At 33.9% G+C, this 17,523-nt stretch overlaps 1 protein-coding gene across 1 annotated transcript in view; it reads right to left on the reverse strand.

Annotated features, from left to right (window-relative positions):
• Positions 1-17,523, reverse strand: part of LOC145324520 (uncharacterized) — a 41,289-nt gene that overhangs the window by 1,439 nt on the left and 22,327 nt on the right. Inside the window, exons 6-16 of the mRNA XM_080167104.1 lie at positions 15,456-15,497; positions 14,573-14,625; positions 13,945-14,013; positions 12,966-13,022; positions 12,293-12,365; positions 9,948-9,986; positions 9,668-9,727; positions 7,500-7,570; positions 5,826-5,908; positions 4,945-5,011; positions 4,373-4,517 (exon numbers count right to left, since the gene is read on the reverse strand). Of these exons, the coding sequence (XP_080023230.1) occupies positions 4,373-4,517; positions 4,945-5,011; positions 5,826-5,908; positions 7,500-7,570; positions 9,668-9,727; positions 9,948-9,986; positions 12,293-12,365; positions 12,966-13,022; positions 13,945-14,013; positions 14,573-14,625; positions 15,456-15,497 (759 nt within the window). The remainder of the gene's footprint in view (positions 1-4,372; positions 4,518-4,944; positions 5,012-5,825; positions 5,909-7,499; positions 7,571-9,667; positions 9,728-9,947; positions 9,987-12,292; positions 12,366-12,965; positions 13,023-13,944; positions 14,014-14,572; positions 14,626-15,455; positions 15,498-17,523) is intronic.

Below are 17,523 nucleotides of genomic sequence, written 5' to 3' on the forward strand. Positions count from 1 at the left end.
GGGGGTTAATACATTTTTACTGCCCTGCCATTATTATCATGTATATAACATATTAGCAGTAAGTATTTTGGCTTGGCCTAAACTCAACAACTAGCAGAGAATGGCTTAAAAGTTAATAGTTACTTAAATATCATATATTTTAGATATGTGAAAATAAAAAAATAAATATAATATTGGTGGGCCAGTTGACTGATTGTGAAAGGTTTAAACTTGAGATTGCTGTATCATCAGTAGCCACATCCAGGTGGACAATCAAATCCACAAAAAATGGATAAAAAGTCAGAGATCTAAAGGGATAAGACAAAAATACATAAAATTACCCCTTCTGTAGATTACAATTGATAGTTGAAACGTTTGGACACTCAACTTAATGATCCAACTAATCAAAATTCACTAAAAGCCCACAAAGTTGTTGAGCCAACGAATAAGAAAAGGCTATAACTTTTGAGACTAGTTTTATTAACAGTCCATTGTCCCCCCCCCCCTGTCTCTGATAAAAGTAAAGTAAAGAAAAGAGAAAATCTATTAGATTGGGCTAATGATAAAATACAAGAGAAATGGGAAAGATTCAATGAAGACCTTAAAGACAAAATTCTAAATGAATAGAATTATACAGTCTACATATCTTTAAAACAAACTCATTGACAAGTTATTTATATGAGAACAAGAACTAAAAGTGCATACCAATATTACAATTCCATTAAAAATACTCACTTAACATTAATAAGCTTCTAAGAAACTTCTGAGTTAGTGATTGAGTAATGAATCCAATAATTTAGTCAGTCAGTAATAAAGAGGGACAATGCATAAAAAACTTTGCAGTTTTAAATAAACACCTCTAGATTTTGGAAAAATCAAGATCTATAAAAAAAATTTAATACCTATATTTAAAAATAAATATAATTTTTTAAATTTCTACCTACAGAAGTTTGTAAATTTAGGGAAAAGAATAATAAAAAAATATCTTTAAAGATTAATTGTAAAGATCTCAAACCAACCTAGACTTTTCTATAAGACCACTCTTTAACTGCGTTTAAGCAGCTTTATATACTAGCGGCTCCTCCCCTAACATATTGATGTTCTATATTCGAAGAGGTTGGGAGCTAAATTGGTTTAATAGTTATTGAAATTTTAACTTACATAAAAAACCTTACTTCTTTAAATGATTTTACAGTATTTTTTTTACATTCCTGAAACGAAAGCGTATATAGTACATAGCATGAACAATTTGCTGGCATCTTATTTTAGAACAGTTCTGCTGGGCTACTTGTGAAAGATTTTGTGCTTCTTAGAGAGCCAATTAAAAAGGCTTAACTTAACAAATGATTAATATCAATTCATGTTAAGTATGGATAGACAATAGGTTAAATTAATCTTTACACCCTTAGGGAAAAAAGATTAATATATCATCCATTGTGCTAACCCTGCTGGTTATGTTGCTAGTGTCGAATTGTTATACAAACTTTTTGTCAAACTTTTCATCAAGTAAAAAGTTGGTAGCATCCTTTTTTCCCTGCGATGCACCTTCAATCTCAAATTTTTTGTAGACAAAATTATTTCTAATCGTCTTAGAAATCATTACAACAGAAGTCAGAATAGAAAACGGAAATATCTAAAATGGACCTATATTGTTTCAAGTAAATCCCACCGTAAGGCTTAAGTTAATAGAACGATTTGAAAAAAACTTAAATCTATCATCTATTTGTAATAAGAATGAACAAACTTTAATAATTTAAACTAAGATCAGTGGGGTGGTGGGGGGGGGGGGAGCCCAATGGCAAAATACTAGAATTTCCTAAAACTTTCTTTTTAATAATTTTATCAATCAATGCTCAACAAATATGTTTGTAACAGTAAGGAATATTTTTTTTAAAAAGAAAAGCTTTTCTACATTAAGTATCAGCCTGTGTCGTAATGGATAGCTCTAATCGTTAATTTAGGCATGTTAAAATTGTCCTATCAGTATCGATTTGAAACTTGACATGACGATTCCCTTAACATATATATAGAAAGCGTAGCAACTCTGTAAGCATTAAAAGAAAGTCTGTTTGTAAATTTAAATATTATTTTTGTTTTTGGCTTTTTGATATAAATATTAAAACTGTTTCTCGTATTCATTCGAATCCGGTGGATAGGAACCGGTTCTCATCCATACGAAAAAACTATGTCTAGCATCGTATTATAAACCGCTTTCTACGAATATAAAAATGTACAATCATAAGAATAAAACCAGTTTTTTTAGCCCCGAGGTGCCGAAGGCACGGGCTAAAAAGCGCAAAGCGGTTTATAATACGATGAAAAAAATAACTATGTTCTGTCGATATACAATAACAATGGTTTATATCGACCATTTAGTATTAAATAAATGTAGTCATGGCTGACATAATAACGACATTTAATATAGAATAAACATTATTTAAGTCGACTTTAAGGGATTAAAAACATAGAATGCACAGAGTTTACAACCTGAAAATGTTGACACCCCCTCCATACCATTTTAGAGATATACGGGAGTAAAAATGAAAAAGATAAACGTCAAAGCTATTATGATAACAGTGTAAATATAATTGTGAAAATATTTATGATCGCATCGTTTTATAGTCATATTCCCGCGGATTCTGAAAGCATAAAACCGATTATAATCCAGCGGATATTAATCGGTTTCAAAGCCATTGGAAAAGTAGTTGTTGATAACGTCATTGTTATTTCTTGCAAATGTAGAAAATAGGCTTTTAATCAAGAGAATTAGTTATGTTTTTCTGATCTACTGGCTTTTGTCAAACATTTACAGTTACTATGTGTAGAAATACTGCAGAGGGGATTGCCCACACTAACTTGCGGGTCTTCATCTTAAAGTTGATATTTCAATATTACATAACAAATTAGATAATGGACGATTAAAGGTTAGAGTGGTATTCAAATAACTAAAAATGACCAAAATGTAATGATCCTCAAGAAAGCTTTTTTTGAGTGGTTATTATATCAATTTTAGTATTTTTCATTATTTCAATGATTTATCAGTAATGAACACTTTAATTTGATGTAATAAAGTCGAAAAGTATAAATTTTAATGTTTTTTTTCCCAACAAGATAAACGTTTTGACAGGTTTAAAAAGGTAAGAGTAATACAATGGCTTTTAACAGGTACAAGCCATTAACTTTTTATTAGAACCTACAAACAATGGTCAATATAGGAATTTCAGTAATACTATCTACAACAATTATTTTAGCCCGCTAAAGGTTTCACTATATTAGAGAACAAGAAAATGTGGTGTAAGATCCATATGATAATATATCCATTACTGCAATTTTTTGTTTCCCGATTTTAGACTTTAATTTAGAATTTAGATGGCCCCAAATTTTCTTTGGACAACAATTGGGGAATTTGAGCTAAAATTATTTCTCGTATTCATTCGAATCCGGTGGATAGAAACCGATTCTCATCCATACGGAACAACTATGCCTGGCATCGTATTATATCCAGCTTTCTACGAATATAAAAATGTACAATTTCGGCATCTCAGGGCTAAAAAAACTGATTTTAATCTTATAATTGTACATTTTATATCCGCAGAAAGCGGTTTATAATACGATGAAAGAAATATTTATTATAATTAGGCAGTGATCTAAAGGGAAAGACAATGGCCGATAAATCAATATACATTGTACATCCTCAATGATTTAAACTTTCCGTAGCGTAAGATTAGGTGTTGAAACGTTTGAACACTCAACTTAATAAACCAACCAATCAAAGTTCACTAAAGTCCCCAAAGTTGTTAAGCCAATGAATATGAAAACATTATTATAAAACTTTGTGGACTAGTGTAATAAATATCACATTGTCCCCTCTTTCTCTGACTTAAAATTAGAATAAAATAAAAAATGGTATCGATTTCTACAAAAATTATGAAAATTATGACACTATATCAAAATTAAAAATGGCGCCGAATTTTAATACACTCTACGTCCATACGTCCATTATTAAGACAAACTTTGCAAAATGAATTAGATTCTCCCGATGCAAAATTATGTCTGATCACTTTCACAAGAGTGTCGGGTTCTTAAAAGATAAGACAATGGACGAAAAATATATGTGCACCAATGATGATAAACAAAATTACCTCTTCTGTAGATCAGAATTGTTGGTTGAAAAGTTTGAAACTTACCAGTCACATTTAAATAAAAGTACTCAAAGTTTTTGAGCCAATGAATAATATTTTGTGTACAGGTCCAATGTCCCCTTCCTCCCTGCAAGAATGTAACAATTATGACCATTCTACGTAACGTACTTTTTGGAGTGACATAAAGACGGACATACCCTAGTTATAGAAGAGCTGCGCTAAACAAAAACAAGAACTATGGGTTAGCTCACCTGACATGAGTGCATCTCAAAATTGGATTTATGCAGTGGGTGGTGGGAGCCGCCAGGATGGTTGGAGGGGTGGTGCTGCCCCCCTCCGGAGGAATTATAGTCGGGGGCACCTACACCCCCACTTCCTCCACCGTGCTCACGTAAACTAAATAAAAAATATAATTTTTAATTGTCAGAAAGAAATTGGTAAAATAAGAAGAGAAAGATTAGATTTTATAAAAAAGATAATAATTTTAATAACTAGATAGATAGACATTAGGATACAATATATAAATAGATAGATAATAATAATTAGATGGATAGATAAGTAGATAGATGAATGAATAGATAGATAGATGGATAGATAGATAGATGGATAGATGGACAGATAGATATATATATATATATATAGATAGATAGATAGATAGATAGATAGATAGATAGATAGATAGATAGATAGATAGATAGATAGATGGATAGGTAGATTGATAGATAGATGGATGGATGGATAGATAGACAAAAAGATAAATAGATAGATGGATAATTAGTTAGATGGATAATCAATTAGATGGATAGATAGATAGATTGATTACCTGTGCACATTTGAGTAAGATCCAGAAAGTTTAGATTGTTCATACAACAAGGCAGAGGAGTCTCCTCCTAAAACATAAATCCATTATATTTTTTTTGTTTTGTTTTAAGTGCTTTCCCTCAAAGTGCATATCGAGCACTGAGACCCCCCAACCCTTATTTATAAAATAAATTGAAAATTAGGGGAGTTGTAATTCTTTTCCTGGTAGCCTTAACCCTGTGGTGCCTATACCCGCAATGCCCTAACCCTGTGGGCTACCCAGCATACTATATAACCTAACAAATGAATAACTATCCTAACTGACTTTTTAATTCATATAAAAGTCTATTCCCCCATCGACTCGTGAGCACTGGTTTTGAAACTCAAATCATTATGTTTAATCAAAGGCTATTTTAAAGTTAAAGTGCTTTTATATAAGTAAAAAGTTAAATCATGATTAGGTTGAAAGTTTAGGCTAATATCTTGGTTTCATCTTATCCTATATTATTAAATAGCATCTAGGGTTTCTGTATTCGAAGTTGTAAGAAGAGCAGAAACTTAGCCCTAAAACCATACCATTATTTGAATCTAAAAATCTAAAGTATCTGAATGAAATAACCTAAAACAATCACAGAACCTATGTAAAGCTTCCCCATAATAAAGAACCTATCTTAAGCTACAAACAAAATAACCTTACTACCTTATATAATAGGATTAATATTTTTTTCCGTCTGTTAAGCCATTGTTGAAAAAAATTCTAATTGATTTTTCCGTTATCGTAAAGTTTAATACAGGTCCTAGGATGGTTCTAGGCTATTTGGAAAAAGAAAACTATAATTTTATGCAGCTCCCTTCTTTAACACATCAAAAAATCATTGCAAAATTAAAGTTTAATAATCTTACCTAATCTGCCATTACATCGATAAGACATCTGAGGTGGGGGTGGGGGGTAGGGGGGAGGTGTGCCCCTGCTAGCATCATTCAGTCTAGATATATAGATAGATAAATATAAATAAATATGGGGGGTAGGGGGTAGGGGGTTTGGGTGCCCCTGCTAGCATCATTCATTCTAGATACATAGATAGATAAATATATACAAATATGGGGGGGAGGGAGGTGTGCCCCTGCTAGCATCATTCAGTCTAGATACATAGATAGATAAATATATACAAATATGGGGGGTAGGGGGGAGGTGTGCCCCTGCTAGCATCATTCAGTCTAGATACATAGATAGATAAATATATACAAATATGGGGGGTAGGGGGGAGGTGTGCCCCTTCTAGCACCATTCAGTCTAGATACATAGATAGATAAATATATACAAATATGGGGGGGGGGGGGTGTGCCCCTGCTAGCATCATTCAGTCTAGATACATAGATAGATAAATATATACAAATATGGGGGGAGGGAGGTGTGCCCCTGCTAGCATCATTCAGTCTAGATATATAGATAGATAAATATAAATAAATATGGGGGGTAGGGGGGAGATGTGCCCCCGCTAGCATCATTCAGTCTAGATACATAGATAGATAAATATATACAAATATGGGGGGGAGGGAGGTGTGCCCCTGCTAGCATCATTCAGTCTAGATATATAGATAGATAAATATAAATAAATATGGGGGGTAGGGGGGAGATGTGCCCCTGCTAGCATCATTCAGTCTAGATACATAGATAGATAAATATATACAAATATGGGGGGGGGGGAGGTGTGCCCCTTCTAGCACCATTCAGTCTAAATACATAGATAGATAAATATACATGAATATGGGGGGGGGGGGTAGGGGGAAGGTGTGCCCCTGCTAGCATCATTCAGTCTAGATACATAGATAGATAAATATATATAAATATGGGGGGGGGGGAGGTGTGCCCCTGCTAGCATCATTCAGTCTAGATACATAGATAGATAAATATATACAAATATGGGGTATGGGGGAGGTGTGCCCCTGCTAGCATCACTCAGTCTAGATACATAGATAGATAAATATATATAAATATGGGGGGGTAGGGGGGAGGTGTGCCCCTGCTAGCATCATTCAGTCTAGATACATAGATAGATAAATAAATACAAATATGGGGGGTATGGGGGAGGTGTGCCCCTGCTAGCATCACTCAGTCTAGATACATAGATAGATAAATATATATAAATATGGGGGGTAGGGGGGAGATGTGCCCCTACTAACATCATTCAGTCTGGATACATAGATAGATAAATAAATACAAATATGGGGGGTAGGGGGGAGGTGTGCCCCTGCTAGCATCACTCAGTTAAAAAGATACATAGATAGATAAATATATACAAATATGGGGGGGGGAGGTAGACCCTGCTAGCATCATTTAACTACCTTAAGGACCTATTTCGTCTGCTAGCAAATGACTTTCTGCTCGTGACTTGGCTGTGTTTATATTCCCGACGCTATTCGTTGATTTTCAAAGACCCAATTGAATGTCGGCACAGGGTCATCGGGAAGGGAACATACAGTTATTTTACCCCTTTCCCCTCTATCGTTTTACTCTAATGTATGACCTTAAATTATTTATTATTCATTGTCCTATCCCTTAACCCTTGGCTGTACCTGATTTTCTCGATAGAGCTGAAATGGTTAATTTTCATCATTGGCAGTTCTTCGGTTGATCTTGCTGAAGTCTAGATACATAGATGAATAATTGAATGGATAGATAATTGAAAAGACCATGGATGGATGCATGCATTGATAGATGGGTGAATGGATGAATAAATAGAAGGATGGATGGTTTAATGGATGGATATAGTGATAGATGAATGAAATAAATGAATAGATGGATAGATGGATGGATGGATATATTGATAGATAGACAAATAATAGGATAGATTGGTTGATGGATGGATGAAGTATAGATGGATATATTGATATACGGATGATTAGATAAAGAGGTGTAGGATGAATGGATGTGTGCACAGATGTTTGGGGGGGGGGGGGGTAGTCGACCTCACTATTTTAATTTTAGTTTTAAAAATAGTTTTAAACCTTCCCGGGACCTATAAGAAGCTACCCTATAAAGGAGAACCCGATCGGTTCAGCAGTTAGCGAGATCCTTCGCTACAAACAGACAGACAAACAAACAGACAGACAGACAGACAAACAGACAGATAGACAAACAGACATCGTTCTACTTTGTATTATAGATATATAAATATAACAAACTAGCAGTGATAGGTTTAAATTAGAACAGTGTGTAACCTGTCCAGGAATAATAAATAGTCTCCCCATTTTTTTGCCGTTCATAAGATCTTATTAAACACACTTAGAATTACCCACAAACAGACAGACCATTATCTACTAACTTTATATTAGAAGTAGAACATATATAAAAGGGACTAAAAGCTGAAAGGACATGTCTTATTTTACAATAAAAATATAAATATCTATCAATATCTATCTTTCTCTCTATTTACGGTTTGGCATTTGAATAACTTAGATATCAATCATGGACAACAAGAGATAAGACATTGAAAGATAAATTTATATATTATTTAGATTCTCATCATGATAAACAAAATTTCAATACTGAAATTATTAGTTGTAATATTTAGACGCAATTAGTTTCAGTAAAAGTACTCATTGTTTTTAAGCCAACAAACAAGATAAAATGTCTATAGAAGGTTGGGTACCAGTGTAATTTACTGTCCAATGTCCCCTGCCTTCCTGATATGAATGTTATACTATTAAAAGAACAAGAATGAAGGCATTCAAAAGTAGTACAGGACAAAAATTATAGCAATACCTCAGAGAGTGTAAAATATAGTGCCTAATTGTTCTAGGAATCATCACTTTGTTTACAAAATCAATGTTAACTCCGTTTCCTAGATTATACCACTTGTTTTAAGTCGATAGGGCTATTCTTTAAACTTGAAACTTTTTATACTCTCAGATATCGATAATGACAGAGAGACGAACAAATCCAAAATATGAAAAGCCGCGCGCTTTCACTCAATAGACAGGGTGAAATGGGACATTGGGCTGTAAATTACAGTGGTACCCGAAATTTGATTCCATATTTCTTATAAGTTGGCAAAAATATATGGTCCTACGACAAACGCTGGAGTCCCAAACGTCGGAGTGGACAAACGTCGGAGTGGACAAACGTCGGAGTGGACAAACGTCGGAGTGGACAAACGTCGGAGTGGACAAACGTCGGAGTGGACACTTAACCTAACCTAACCTATTTTAGACCATCTTATAGGTTTTTTAAATGCTTAATCCCTGCGGGAGGCTTATTTGTTCATTCATATCTTAACCTAACCTAATCTGTACAGAAATACATAATAAAATTACAATTTTAACACTCCTGCGTTTGTCCACTCCGACGTTTGGGACTCCTGCGTTTGTCCTGGAACCAAATATTTGATTGGTTGGTTCCAAAACCGATAGTTTTCAAATTTTTTCAATAATAATTATAATCTTCAGAAGGTTTTTTGGGTATAGTCCCTTTCGTAACATCGCACCTTATAGGGCGATAATTCGTATTTTTCACAGTAGTTTTTCTCCTATTTCTAGCCCCTGCGGGGCCAATGAACTAACCCTGTGGGGCAATCACCTAACCCAATATAACCTAACCTAACCTAAAATAACCTATAAAAAGCCATTTTAAAAATACGACGAATCGCCCCTTATGAGGCGATGCTACGAAAGGGAATATTCCCAGTTTTTTTGTGGTATGTCTATCAAATATTCTTCCATTCATCCCATCAGATCCCTGTTACCTTTCTAGTTTCAGCAAATCTGAGTGCAGAATGTCTGGAACACCGCGGTGTTGATTTAACCTAAACATTGATAGAGTTGTCCTAGCTGCTTTAAACTTTGCTTGTTTTCATTAGCATCTATTCACTGTCTATAAATCTATTTATTAAGAGGTATTTATATCTATTTACTTATCTATCTCTTTTTCTGTTTTATATCTTTATGTATAGCTGACTGTCCTTGTGTCTGTCTGTATGTATGTCTGTCTGTCTGTCCATCTATTTATCTATAAATCTATCTAACCTGATATTCCGTTGAACCTCGCCTGTCGACCAAATTCTCCTTAAAAATATTTATCTTATAACATACATATAATTAAATAGTCTAAACCTTACCAATATTAGGTTTTAAAAAGTAAATTCGCAATATTTAAAGTAAATTAATCGGTTTGAATTATATTTTGTTTGTGTGTTTTTCTTTAAATTTGTTTTCATTCTTTATTTTTAAAAGCGAAGCTTTTCTATAATTAGGGTCGGTCCGTCCGTCCGTCCGTAACGGATAGCTTTTTTCGTTAATTTAGGCATGTTAGAATTGTCCTATCGATTTCAAATTTTGTATGGTGATTCCTTTAGTAGTTAGGTACGATTTAGAAAGCGTAGCAACTCTATAATCATTACCAAAATGTCCGTACGTCCATTTTAAACATGTTTTTTTTATACTTTTTTAACAACAAATTTTTATGTGATCTAATCATCCGATTGATCTGATTTTTGGTATATTGATTCTTAGGACAACAAAGTATAATGTTATAAGCAACTCTATAATCAAGTCCTAAATATGTAAGTATGTCCATAAACATTATCCTGTATAAAGCAATTTTTCAACAAATTTACTTACAATTTTGCTTCAACTTTTATACATTTATATTCTGATTATTCAGTTCTGACACTATATAAGTGCTCATGTCCGTTTGTACTACCGTTTCAGTGCTTCGCTTTTATGGATGTTGTCATCCTTGTTTTTTTGGTTTTTACTTCAAAATTATTCCAATTTTTTTTTTAAAGAACGCAGCTACTTTATAACTAAGGTATGAAAATAAAAAAAAATTGTTGTAACATGTTTAACATCTCATTATTATATATTTTGTTCCTTTGATTCAGTTATACAATCTTTAACTGTACTGGTTTCTTATTGCTGCGCGACTTATGGCCATAATATTTCTTGTTTGTTTAGCGGAGAGATTTAGATTTCTTATGACAGGTTATCGATAATTACATCAAGTTAACAAGGATCATTAAGTTTAATAGGAGCGAAGCTTCTTTTATATGTCCTATTATGTATTTTTTAATTCGTCCATTAAGATTACTAGTCCTCCATTAAAGGGAAGCTTAACTTAGATCCCAGGATGGCTATTAAGGTTAGCAACTTTATTATAATTGAATTAAACAAAGTTATTAGTGGTAATCTTAAAAATGCCTTTTTTGGTCCTTTTTGTGTTTTCATTTTGTTACTATTGTTAATAATTAAACAATACAAAAAATCCAACTTATAGAGTAGTTTTGCTACTAACAAAATAAGTGTTATTGTATATATATATATACCAATAAAGTCTTATTGTACAAAAATATATGTATATAACAGATTTTTAAAAGCGAAGCTTTTCTATAATTAGGGTCGGTCCGTCGTACGTCCGTCCGAGATAGATAGCTTTTATTCGTTAATTTAGGCATGTTAGAATTATCCTATCGATTTCAAACTTTGCATGATGATTCCTCTAGTAGTTAGGTACGATTTAGAAAGCGTAGCAACTCTATAATCATTACCAGAATGTCCGTAAGTCCATTTTAAACATGTTGATTTTTCTACTTTTTTAACAACAAATTTTTATGTGATCTAAATATCCGTTTAATCTGATTTTTGGTATATTGATTCCTGGGACAACAAATAACAATGTTATAAGCGAAACAACTCTATAATCAAGTCCTAAGAATGTAAGTATGTCCATAAACATTATCCTGTTTTAAGCAGTTTTTCATCAAATTTACTTACAATTTTGCTTCGACTATTATACTTTTATGTTCTGATTATTCAGTTCAGACACTATACAAGTGTTAATGTCCGTTTGTCCTACCGTTTCAGTGCTTCGCTTTTATGGATGTTGTCATCCTTGTTTTTACAATCATAGAAGCGAAGTAGTTCTATAGTTGTCAGTCTCTTTCTGTTTGTCTGTCTGTCTTCCCATGAATTCTTACTGTATAAAAATATCAAAGGTTATTTACATTTCTTTTTATTTATAAATGTTTCTTAACGGCTGTGTCCCTTCCATCTCAAGAGGTTGGGGACAGTAAAATAGTAGGAAACCATCCTGACTTAAATTTAAAAAATAATAGCCTAAAAATATAGCGTGAAGGATATCTAAAATGAAGAACTTTATCGGTTCAGTGGTTATAAGATCTTAATGTATTTTACAAAAGCCTTAATACTTTATATAATAAGATACTCTGAAGCGCTTGAAATTGTCATGTGTGACGTCATAAAAATAGTCTAAATCCATATCTTTTTTCTCTCATTTCTCCTCTTAAGACGTACTTTTAGGCTAGTGTAAAAACGTTTACCATTCTGAAACTTTAATGATTTATTGATCCTACCTGCGAAGGATAATTTGCGTATCTTGAGTAAGAGTGGTTCGAGTGCGGCCTTAAGTCAGGGGCAGATTCTTGTCTGGAAATATTAAACATGTATGATAACATCCATAAGAAAATATGTACAATTTCAGTATGGCTTCGAAACAGATTAATATCCGCTAGATTAGAACCATACTGAAAAATTATGTGTCGTATTACTGACAATTTTCCACGAAAAATAAAATTAAAATCTGGAAATCATTATCAGTCTAGTTGGCCCAGGTCTATGTATGTCACCATTGGGGCCAACTAATTTGGAAATAATCTTTTTTTTCCATTTACTATCCGCGGAAAGTTGTCTATAACACGATGCGATAAATTAATGAACAATCAATAAAAGTGTAACGAAACATGGAGTAGATACAAATTGGATTCTTCATGAGTAATTTCACAGCACTGAAATTTGTAACTTTGGACAGACAAACAGACAACATGAGTTTTAGGGTATAGACAGACATATCATGAAGACATACAAACCTTAAAGCATACAGACAGACAGACAGACATACTTACACACAGACATATAGATAAACAGATATACTGAAAGACACACAGATACACGTATAGAAAAAAAATAAAGATAGACAGAAAGGCATATAGACAGACACACAGACAAATTTAGAAAGATTATATTTACCTATAATCAGGTGATTTAGTGTGTCTATGGCTATCTGGGGTACAAAGTAGCTCTTCCCTATAAATAAATAGATAGATTGATAGTCATTTAGTTAGATTGAAGGACAGATTGATAGATAGATAGATAAATAGATAGATTTAGTGTGTCTATGGCTATCTGGGGTACAAAGTAGCTCTTCCCTATAAATAGATAGATAGATAGTCAGTTAGTTAGATTGAAGGACAGATTGATAGATAGATAGATAGATAGATAGATTTAGTGTGTCTATGGCTATCTGGGGTACAAAGTAGCTCTTCCCTATAAATAGATAGATAGATAGTCAGTTAGTTAGATTGAAGGACAGATTGATAGATAGATAGATAGATAGATAGATTTAGTGTGTCTATGGCTATCTGGGGTACAAAGTAGCTCTTCCCTATAAATAGATAGATAGATAGTCAGTTAGTTAGATTGAAGGACAGATTGATAGATAGATAGATAGATAGATAGATTTAGTGTGTCTATGGCTATCTGGGGTACAAAGTAGCTCTTCCCTATAAATAAATAGATAGATATACGGATAGTTAGATAGATAGACTGATTGTTAGATAGATAGATATATTTAGTGTGTCTATGGCTATCTGGGGTACAAAGAAGCTCTTCCCTATAAATAGATAGACGGATAGTTAGATAGATAGACAGATAGATATATAGACAGATTGTTAGATAGATAGATTTAGTGTGTCTCTGGCTATCTGGGGCAGGGCACAAAGAAGCTCTTGCTTATAAATGGATAGTTAGATAGATATGGATGGATGGATAGATAGAAAAATTGATAGATAAATGGATTGATAGATAGATAGATAGACAGATAATAAGCTACATACCTTGAACCTTCCATTCTATAAGGAGGTGGGAGGTCCTTGGCTGAGTCTTGGAGATATATAGATAGATAGATAAATATGTAGATAGATAGATAGACAGATAAAAAGCTACATACCTTGAACCTTCTATTCTATGAGGGGGTGGAGGAGGTCCTTGGCTAAAGCTTACAGATCTTGGCAGGCCACTGAAACAAAATATAGAATTGTCCTTTGGACTTAAAACATTATGCATAAAATAAAGTGATAAATGAGAAACTAGTCTGTCTAATAAATGAATAATAATGAATTAAAATGAATAAAATATAAAGATAATGAATAGATAGATAGTGAGGAGTAAACTTATAGATATATACAAAAATGTTACATACAATGTATTAATCAGATTTCCAGCTAGAAAATTATGAGATGGATATTTGGACAGCTAGTTAGAATTAGATAGCTCGACATGAAATAACTAGAAAGCAAGATAGAAAATTCGACATCAAGGTAGACATAAATTGACTAGATATCTAGATAGAAAATTCGACATCAAGGTAGACATAAAATAACTAGATATCTAGATAGAAAATTAGATATCAAGGTAGACATAAAATAACTAGATATCTAGATAGAAAATTCGACATCAAGGTAGACATAAAATAACTAGATATCTAGATAGAAAATTAGATATCAAGGTAGACATAAAATAACTAGATAGCAAGATAGAAAATTAGATATCTAAGTATCTCAGTATAAAATTGCTACCTGTATGGATGTAAAGGTTTGTCTATAATAGGACTATGATCTGGTTCTGGAGGCTAAAAATATAAAAAATATTAGTAATTTTCCCCAAAAGTCCCTTCGAGCACGGAACCCCCCCCCTCCTTAATATGAAATTGAAAATAAGGACGAGGTATATGGTGGCGCTTTTTTCTATGTCTAACCACTGCTGCTGGCCCTAACCCTGCAGGGTCTATACCTTTTTAAAGTTAGGTTATATCAGGCCCTATAAGATTAAGGTTTGACTCCTGCAGGAGTTAAAGATTAGTTTCAAAAGTATGTTCAAAGATGATCCTTTTAAAGTACATACGGACGGACCGACACTTAATATAGAAAAACTTCACATTTATAAAAGTTTGTTGTACATGATTTTTCTTACGTAACGCGATAACGGAATAGATTTTAAAACTGCTGCGTAGAGAAAAATTTTATTTAGTTCATTTCTAAAGAATACCTTTGTAGCGGGTTAAACTGCAATTTAGCAAATTTTTATGTACATATATAATAATAACAACTTAAAATATATTTTTTCTTCTAAAAACAAAGCTCAATTAATCATAACATTGTAAATTTCTTTAAATCCAAGCTCTAAGATCTTAAACATTTATGCCCCATTAAGGGGATTATTTAGACTAGGTTTCAACTCAATCTGACGATTCTATCATGTCTTATTTTATGATTATAAATAACAGAACAAACATACACAATAAGAAAGTATAAACTTATTATTTGATTAAGAGTTTTTGGTATTTTAAAATCTTATTTTCATTTTGGGACAACCTTTAGCCCCGTCTCCCCCCCCCCCCCACCCATGTCCATCACTCACCCCCAACCTTCCCCCCCTTGACCCCCCCCCACCCCCACTTACCTGTGAATCTAGTGAGAAGAGCTGATACAGTAGATTAGTCACCTAAATCATCATACACAGTTTACAAATTTTATTTTTAGATTATAGTTAGATAGATAGATAGATAGATAGATAGATAGATATAGTAGATTAGTCACCTAAATCATGATACACAGTTTACAAATTTTATTTTTAGATTATAGTTAGATAGTTAAATAGATATAGTAGATTAGTCACCTAAATCATCATACACAGTTTATAAATTTTATTTTTAGATTATAGTTAGATAGATGGATAAATACAGTAGATTAGTCACCTAAATCATCATAAACAGTTTACAAATTTTATTTTTAGATTATAGTCAGATAGATAAATTTATAGATTAGGTAGATTAGTCACCTAAATCATCATACACAGTTTATAGATTTTATTTTTAGATTATAGTTAGATTGATTGATGAGTAAATTAGTAGATTAGTAGTCATTTGTATACATATTTTATTTTTGTATTATATGTAGTTATGCTGCTAAATGAATAGATGGTCAGATTGATGGTTAGATAGATAGATACACAGACAAATGAATGAATAGATAAATAGAAAGATATAGTAGGTTAACTACCTAAATCATCAGATTTGTTTACAAATTTTATTTTAGATTATAGATAGATGGACACACATTCAAATAGTATAAGTAGATAAGTGGATAAATAGAAAGATGGATAGATAGACAAATAGTAAGTTAGAAAAATTAATGTTTAAGTAGATAAATAAACAGGAAGAAGGAAAAGAAATAAAGGAATTGATTAAATAATATAAACAAAATTGTAAATGTGTGGTAATACGGCAACAGACGGACGGGTAGTTTACAGAGTTGCTACGCAGTGGCTTATCATGTCAAGCCTTCTGCACTAATCCTATTATATCACCATTCACCTCATGACCGCAGATGACCCCGTTGCGCAGCGGTCAAATTGGACTGGCTAAATAGGGGAGGGGCACGGACACTTAGCAACCCCGCGCCCCTCAGGCAACTATACAACCGGGAGATGGTGCCTTCCCTTTTACCACAGCTACCCCCACAGAATGTCTACCGCCGCGGGCTACGCCCTTGTCTCCCACACCCCCTTCAAACCTAACCTATTGTTATAATCTATTTGTATATATATAGTAACCACCCATTGTAAATGTATTCAGTTAAATATATAATTTCTGTATGAGTAAATCCTGCTAGTTTGTTTTGGTAGAATACTTCAAGGCTAGGGCTCGTTGGATTCGAACTCGCAACCAGTGAGCTGAAACGCTTCAGCTTACCACATCTTGGTGTCAGCGTGTTTCAATCGAGCCCTACAGAAACTAGCCAATTCTACCTCTGATTGGACCCTTTTGCAAGTAAGGGGACAGTCAGCTGCCAACTGAGAAGCCAACTGACCCGCGAGACGGCCTTTTTAGGTCGATTTTCCATCATTTTGAACGCATTATGTAGGCCTCTGGCCTACAGCAAGCAGATTTAGCCTGCTAAAAGCGCCAGTTTATGGCGTTTTTCCGTACCATGTGGGAGTAGCGCTAGGTGCGCAGCCACGGTAATCGGATAATTTAGCTCAGACGGCTACAGAACTGAGTCGAGATTGGCAAGTGTAGCTGGGACAAGCCCCAGGACACCCAGGCCAAACCTACGAGACGGACAGCTAAGTGCTGGTCTCCCTGAGAAGGCAATGTGTGGCTGCGAAGCTTCAGCACACAAGTAAGGCCTACCACTGCGACGGATAGCAGAATTTGAGCCAAAGGCACGGCAGGACGGGACATTCCCTGCCGCTGCCTCCCAGGATTCGAACCCGAGGCGCTGCAGGAAGGGCCATTCCCTGCCGCCATATTTCGGGATTCGAACCAGCGGTGCTGCAGGACGGGACATTCCCTGCCGCCGCCATCCATCGACCCTTGCAGGACGGACATTCCCTGCTGCCATCGCTTCCAGAATCACATCTAGAGCTCCTAGTGATAACTACACATAAGTGTTTATAAATGTCAACCAAGTGATAAAAAGAAATATAAAATTGTTGACCCAGTGATAATTGATAAGCTCTAGTGATT

This window comes from Acartia tonsa, chromosome 7, assembly GCF_053477335.1.
Source record: "Acartia tonsa isolate MP-2025a chromosome 7, ASM5347733v1, whole genome shotgun sequence".
Lineage (NCBI taxonomy): Eukaryota > Metazoa > Arthropoda > Copepoda > Calanoida > Acartiidae > Acartia > Acartia tonsa.